Source organism: Myiozetetes cayanensis, unplaced genomic scaffold (genome assembly GCF_022539395.1).
Source record: "Myiozetetes cayanensis isolate MyiCay16 unplaced genomic scaffold, myiCay2020 scf1497, whole genome shotgun sequence".
NCBI classification, from domain to species: domain Eukaryota; kingdom Metazoa; phylum Chordata; class Aves; order Passeriformes; family Tyrannidae; genus Myiozetetes; species Myiozetetes cayanensis.
The window spans coordinates 1-7,237 of NW_026087156.1; the positions used below are offsets into that span (position 1 = coordinate 1).

Genomic DNA, 7,237 nt, shown 5'->3' on the forward strand with positions numbered 1-7,237 from the left:
GCGCAGCAGCTCAAAAAGTGGGCCCAGGCGGAAAAGGAGGCGCCGGGAGCGAGGGCGGGGGCCGAGAGGAAGAGGAGGAGGAGGAAGAGCGGCGGCCCCGGCAGGAGGGTGACGTTCCCGGCCAGCGTCCGCCTCCTGGAAGCGGCCGCCCGGCACGACGCCGACGAAGGTGAGAGAGCCCGGGATTCCCGGAATCGGGGTGGGGAATCCCGGTTTTGCTGCTGAATGTTCCCGGGAGCGAGGTGGGAGCGTGGCTGCGGCACGTGGAGCGCCGTATCCCGCTTTTTCCGGGGGCACGGAGGGCGTGGAGTGCTCGGTGTTGGCGTGATGGGAGTTGGGACGGGGCGATGCTGGAGCGCCAGGATCCTTGGCAGTGCCACGGGAATCCTTGGAAGGGCCTTTGGGATGCTCAGGGATGCTGTTGGGATGCTCCATGTTCCATTGGGATGCTCCATGTTCCACTGGGAAGCTCAGTGGTTCCATTGGGCTGCTCGGCAGTGTCCTGGGAATCCTTGGAAGTGCCATTGGGATGCTCCATGTTCCATTGGAAGGCTCAGTGGTTCCACTGGGATGCTCGGCAGTGCCCTGGGAATCCTTGGAAGTGCCATTGGGATGCTCAGGGATGTTCTTGGAATGCCCCATGTTCCACTGGGAGGCTCAGTGGTGCCAGTGGGATGCTTGGCAGGGCCCTGGGAATCCTTGGAAGGGCCTTTGGGATGCTCAGGGATGCCCTTGGGATTCTCCATGGTTCCATTGGGATGCTCCATGTTCCATTGGGAAGCTCAGTGGTTCCACTGGGATCCTTGGCAGTGCCACTGGGATGCTCAGCAGTGCCCTGGGAATCCTTGGAAGTGCCATTGGGATGCTCAGGGATGTTCTTGGGATTCTCTATGGTTCCACTGGGATGCTTGGCAGTGCCCTGGGAATCCTTGGAAGTGATATTGGGATGCTCAGGGATGCCCTTGGGATTCTCTATGGTTCCACTGGGATGCTCAGCAGTGCCATGGGAATCCTTGGAAGTGCCATTGGGATGCTCCATGTTCCACTGGGAAGCTCAGTGGTTCCACTGGGATGCTCAGCAGTGCCATGGGAATCCTTGGAAGCGCCGTTGGGATGCTCCATGGTTCCACTGGGGTGCTCCGTGCTTTCACTGGGATACTTGGGAGCACCCTTGGAATCCTTGGAAGTGCCATTGAGGTGCTCAGTGGTTCCATTGGGATTCTCCGTGGTTCCACTGGGATGCTGACAGTGCCGTTGGGAATCCCTGGAAGTGCCGTTGGGATACTTGGAGGTTCCATTGGGATGCTGCTGAGATCCTTGGGATGCTGGGCAGTGCCACTGGAATTCTTGGAAGTGCCGTTGGGATGCTCAGTGATTCCATTGGGATTCTCCGTGGTTCCACTGGGATGCTTGGGAGTGGCACCGGAGTCCTTGGAAGCACCCTTGGGATTCTCCGTGGCTCCTTTGGGATTCTCCATGTTTCCATTGGGATGCTTGGGAGTGCCATTGGAGTCCTTGGGAGTGCCATTGGAGTCCTTGGGAGTGCCCTTGGGATGCTCAGTGGTCCCATTGGGATGCTTGGGAGTGGCACTGGAATTCTCTGTGGTTCCACTGGGATTCTCCATGTTTGCACTGGGATGCTTGGGAGTGCCCTTGGGATGCTCAGTGGTCCCATTGGGATGCTTGGGAGTGGCACTGGGATTCTCTGTGGTTCCACTGGGATTCTCCATGTTTCCACTGGGATGCTTGGGAGTGGCACTGGAATTCTCTGTGGTTCCACTGGGATTCTCCATGTTTCCATTGGGATGCTTGGGAGTGGCACTTGGGATTCTCTGTGGTTCCACTGGGATTCTCCATGTTTGCATTGGGATGCTTGGGAGTGGCACTGGAATCCTCTGTGGTTCCACTGGGATTCTCCATGTTTGCACTGGGATGCTTGGGAGTGGCACTGGAATTCTGTGTGCTTCCACTGGGATTCTCCACGTTTGCACCGGGTGCTCGTGGTGCCGTTGGGATCCTTGGAAGTGCCACTGGGTTCCTTGGCAGTTCCCTTGGGAAGGGTGGTGGTCGCTCCGGGAATCTCGGGAGCGCCGTTGGGATCCCTCCCTGGCGGTGCCCTCGGGATCCTCGGAATTCCCGTCCCGTCCCTCCCCCAGTGCGGCAGTTCCTGCAGAGCGGGATCAGCCCCGACCTGTGCAACGAGGACGGACTGACGGCCCTGCACCAGGTACCGGGAACAGCACCGGGAATTCTGCCCTCCAGCCCTCCCATCCCATTCACCAGTGATCCCAGTGATCCCAGTGTCCCACAGCCAGCTCCTTCCCATCCCATTCACCAGTGATCCCAGTGTCCCAGAGCCAGCTCCTTCCCATCCCATTCACCAGTGATCCCAGATCCCAGTGTCCCAGAGCCGGCTCCTTCCCATCCCATTCACCACTGATCCCAGTGTCCCAGTGTCCCAGAGCCAGCTCCTTCCCATCCCATTCACCAGTGATCCCAGAGCCAGCTCCTTCCCATCCCATTCACCAGTGATCCCAGTGTCCCAGTGTCCCAGAGCCAGCTCCTTCCCATCCCATTCACCAGTGATCCCAGTGTCCCAGAGCCAGCTCCTTCCCATCCCATTCACCAGTGATCCCAGTGTCCCAGAGCCAGCTCCTTCCCATCCCATTCACCAGTGATCCCAGAGCCAGCTCCTTCCCATCCCATTCACCAGTGATCCCAGAGCCAGCTCCTTCCCATCCCATTCACCAGTGATCCCCGTGTCCCAGTGTCCCAGAGCCAGCTCCTTCCCATCCCATTCACCAGTGATCCCAGTGTCCCAGAGCCAGCTCCTTCCCATCCCATTCACCAGTGATCCCAGTGTCCCAGAGCCAGCTCCTTCCCATCCCATTCACCACTGATCCCACTGATCCCAGTGTCCCACAGCCAGCTCCTTCCCATCCCATTACCCAGCCATGCTGGATCCCAGTGTCCCCGGATCCAGGCCCTTCCCATCTGTCTCCATCTGGTGATCCCAAATCTCAGCTCTGTGCCCCTCCCATCCCATTAACCAGCGATGCCACATCCCGGTGTCCCACACCCGAGTCCTGCCCATCCCATTAACTGGCAATGCTGGATCCCAGTGTCCCAGATCCAGGTCCTTCCCATCCCATTAACCAGTGATGCCACATCCCAGTGTCCCAGATCCATGTCCTTCCTACGCCATCTCCATCTGGTGATCCCAAATCCCAGAATTCCAGTTGTGGGTCCTTCCCATCCCATTAACTGGAGTCCCAGTGTCCCAAATCCAGGCCCTTCCCATCCCATTAACCAGAGTCCAGGTGTCCCAGATCCATGTCCTTCCCATCCCATCTCCTGGTAATCTCAAATCCCAGTGTCCCAGCTCTGGGTCCTTCCCATCCCATTAACTGGAGTCCCAGTGTCCCAGATCCAGGCCCTTCCCACGCCATCTCCATCTGGTGATCCCAAATCCCAGTATTCCAGTTGTGGGTCCTTCCCATCCCATTAACTGGAGTCCCAGTGTCCCAGATCCATGTCCTTCCCACGCCATCTCCATCTGGTGATCCCAAATCCCAGTATTCCAGTTGTGGGTCCTTCCCATCCCATTAACTGGAGTCCCAGTGTCCCAAATCCAGGCCCTTCCCATCCCGTTAACCAGAGTCCAGGTGTCCCAAATCCAGGTCCTTCCCATCCCATTAATCTGCAGTGCTGGATCCTGTTGTCCCAGCTCCAGGTCCTTCCCACCCTATCTCCATCTGGTGATCCCAACCCCCAATATCCCAGATCCACGTCCTTCCCATCCCATTAACCAGTGATGCCACATCCCAGTGTCCCAGATCCAGGCCCTTCCCACGCCATCTCCATCTGGTGATCCCAAATCCCAGTATTCCAGCTCTGGCTCCTTCCCATCCCATTAACTGGAGTCCCCAGTGTCCCAGCTCCACGTCCTCCCCACCCCATCTCCCAAATGCCGCTATCCCGGCTGCGCATCCTTCCCGTGCCGTCACCCAGCCCCGCCCATCCCCTCCCCCGCCCCACCAGACCCCCTCCCACCCCCACGCGGGTCCCTCCTGCCCACGCGGGTCCCTCCCCGCCGGCAGTGCTGCATCGACGACGCGGGCTCGGTGGTGTCGGTGCTCCTGGACGCCGGCGCCGACGTCAACTCCCGGGACACGGAGCTGTGGACGCCGCTCCACGCCGCGGCCACCTGCGGCCACCTGCGCCTGGTCCAGCTGCTCACCCAACGGTACGGGGGGAACCCCGGGCTGGGCACGGACCCCGTGGGCACCCCACGGGCACCACGGGGCATCCCTGACCCGTGGAATCGTCCCGGCACAGCGGCGCCGACCTGCTGGCGGTGAATTCCGACGGGAACATGCCCTACGACCTGTGCGAGGACGAGGCCACGCTGGATTTCCTGGAGAGCGCCATGGCCGAGCAAGGCGAGGGGAAAGCCGGGAATGACGAGCGAGGGGGGCGGGCAAGGCTGTGGGGACGCTTTGTCACTTGTCCCCTTGTCCCCTTTCCCAGCAGGGATCACCCAGGAGCGGATCGAGGAGGCTCGGGCGGCCACGGAGCGCTCCATGATCCGGGAGATCCGGGAGCTGGCGCGGGCGGGCGCCGACCTGGACGCGCCGCGGGGACACGGAGCCACCTTGGTGAGCGCGGGTGACACCCCCCGAAGTGCCACCCACCCCCTGGGCTGTCCCCAACTCGGGTATCCCCCTCTATTCCCACCAGCTCCACGTGGCAGCAGCCAACGGGTACCTGGAAGCGGCCGAGCTGCTCCTGGAGCACCGCGCCGGCACCGACTGCCGGGACGAGGACGGGTGGCAGCCGCTGCACGCCGCGGCGTGCTGGGGACAGGTGTGTCACCGGGGACACCCCATCCCGCTTTTCCCGCCTCTCCCCATCCCGCTTTTCCCCATTTTTCCCGTTTTTTTTCCCCCCTTCTCCCTCATCCAGGTGTTATAAGTTAGTATAAGAATTTAGACAACTCAATTCCCAATTAAACATTGGTAAATTTATTAAGCAAGCGATAATAAAGCAGAACAGCGCTGGGTGGCCTGGAGGGCAAACACCCTGCCGAGGCACACACCAAAATGTAGTAAATGTTCCTTTTTCTACATTTCCAAGTCCCGAGTTTTGAATGCGGCTGCGTTGAGGCTTCAGTTTGTAGCTCATTTTTAAGTGGTCATCTGGTATTTGTCAGAGATGAAAGGTGCAGTTTCTTATCAGTTGTAAATTTTACCAATACTGATACTTGTTTGTTTAGCAAGATGTGTGCAATTATTTTTACTGACGCTTGCTTGATTAACAGGATGTCCATGAAACTTACCTTGTTGAATTATAACAAAAATCCCTTATTCCTTCATACACATAAGATTTTATGAACAAAGTTAACCCTTCTGTTACATCCCCATCCCGCTTCCCCATTTTTCCCGTTTTTTTCCCCCTTCTCCCTCATCCAGGTGCAGCTGGTGGAGCTGCTGGTGGCTCACGGCGCCGACCTGGGCGCCAAATCCCTGCTGGACGAGACGCCCCTGGGTGGGTTTTTTGGGGGCCGGGGGTGGCCGCGGGGTGGGTGAGGTGGCCCGGGGGTGACCCTGAGCTGTCACCCCAGACGTGTGCGGTGACGAGGAGGTGCGGGCCAAGCTGCTGGAGCTGAAGCACAAGCACGCCGCCCTCATGAAGTCTCAGGAGAAGCACAAGTCGCTGCTGCAGCGCCGCACGTCCAGCGCCGGCAGCCGCGGGTGAGCCCTCCCCGCTCCCTCCCCGGGGCACCCGGGGGGCTCTGCCGGGCTCTGCCGGGCTCTGCCAGGCCTCTGGCCTGGGCTCTGCCGGGGCTCTGGGTCTCGGGCTCTGAGCCCCCGCAATTCCCGCCGGCAGGAAGGTGGTGCGCAGGGTGAGCGTGTCCGAGCGCTCCAGCCTCTACCGCAGGGAGCACGAGCGGGAGGCCATCGTGTGGCAGCGCGGCGGCCGCGCGTGACAGCGAGGACGAGGGGGGATAGGGACCACCGGGCCAGCGGCGGTGGTGAGCCGTGGCAGGGCAGGGAGGGGACACGGCGGGGGGACACGGCGGGGGGACACCGGGAGTCACTGGGGAGGGGGTGGAGGACACCGGGAGTCACTGGGGAGGGGATGGGGACACTGGGAGTCACTGGGGATGGAGGTGGGACACCGGGAGTCACTGGGGAGGGGGTGGGAGGACACTGCAGAGTCACTGGGGAGGTGGGAGGACACTGGGAGTCACTGGGGAGGGGGGTGGGGACACCGGGAGTCACTGGGAGGGGATGGGGACACTGGGGGGGAGCTGGGTGAGGGTCCCTGGGGCTGTGGGGACACCAGGAATCACTAAAGGGTATTGGGGTGAGGGTCCCCAGGGTGGGTGGTGTCAGTGGAGTGAGGGTCCCCAGGGGTGTGGGGACAGTGGGGTCACTGGGGTTGGGGTCTCCACGGGTGTGGTGACACCGGGAGTCACTGGGGAGGGTGTGGGAGGACACTGGGAGTCACTGGGGAGGGGGTAGGAGGACACCGGGAGTCACTGGGGAGGGTGCAGGACACTGAGGGTCACTAGGGAGGGTGGGGACACCGGGAGTCACTGGGGAGGGGTGGGAGGACACCGGGAGTCACTGGGAGGGGGTGACACTGGGAGTCACTGGGAGGGGTGGGGACACCAGGAGTCACTGAGGGGAGTGGAGGACATCGGGAGTCACTGAGGGGGTGGGGACACCGGGAGTCACTGGGGAGGGGGTGGGGGACACCGGGAGTCACTGGGGAGGGGGCTGGGGGACACCGGGAGTCACTGGGGAGGGGGTGGGGACACCAGGAGTCACTGGGGATGAGGGTGGGAGGACACCGGGGAGTCACTGGGTGAGGGGGCTGGGGACACCGGGAGTCACTGGGGATGGAGGTGGGGACACCGGGAGTCACTGGGGAGGGGTGGGGACACCTGGGAGTCACTGGAGGAGGGGCTGGGAGACACTGGGAGTCACTGGGGATGGAGGTGGGGACACCGGGAGTCACTGGGGAGGGGCTGGGACACCGGGAGTCACTGGGAGGGGTGGGACACCAGGAGCATGGGGAGGGGGCTGGGGACACCGGGAGTCACTGGGAGGGGGTGGGAGGACACTGGGAGTCACTGGGAGGGGGGTGGGACACCAGGAGTCACTGGGGAGGGGCCTGGGGACACCGGAGTCACTGGGGAGGGGGTGGGAGGACACTGGGAGTCACTGGG

At 61.6% G+C, this 7,237-nt stretch overlaps 1 protein-coding gene across 1 annotated transcript; it reads left to right on the forward strand.

Annotated features, from left to right (window-relative positions):
- Positions 1–6: 6 nt before the first annotated feature.
- LOC126637186 (protein phosphatase 1 regulatory subunit 16A-like) lies at positions 7–6,007 on the forward strand. The gene is made up of 9 exons (XM_050310178.1): positions 7–169; positions 2,157–2,227; positions 4,101–4,246; positions 4,339–4,442; positions 4,531–4,658; positions 4,741–4,866; positions 5,472–5,547; positions 5,624–5,753; positions 5,890–6,007. Exons 4-9 carry the CDS (start codon positions 4,376–4,378, stop codon positions 5,987–5,989), a joined length of 627 nt encoding a protein of 208 aa, XP_050166135.1. The 5' UTR covers positions 7–169; positions 2,157–2,227; positions 4,101–4,246; positions 4,339–4,375; the 3' UTR covers positions 5,990–6,007.
- Positions 6,008–7,237: the final 1,230 nt, after the last annotated feature.

Bases quoted from the DNA above. Each gene is read 5' to 3' on its own strand.
- LOC126637186 (XM_050310178.1), top strand. From the start codon at position 4,376: ATGCCCTACGACCTGTGCGAGGACGAGGCCACGCTGGATTTCCTGGAG. The intron at 4,659-4,740 runs GTGAGCGCGGGT...TATTCCCACCAG, and splicing joins GGGGACACGGAGCCACCTTG to CTCCACGTGGCAGCAGCCAA. The intron at 5,754-5,889 runs GTGAGCCCTCCC...TCCCGCCGGCAG, and splicing joins TCCAGCGCCGGCAGCCGCGG to GAAGGTGGTGCGCAGGGTGA.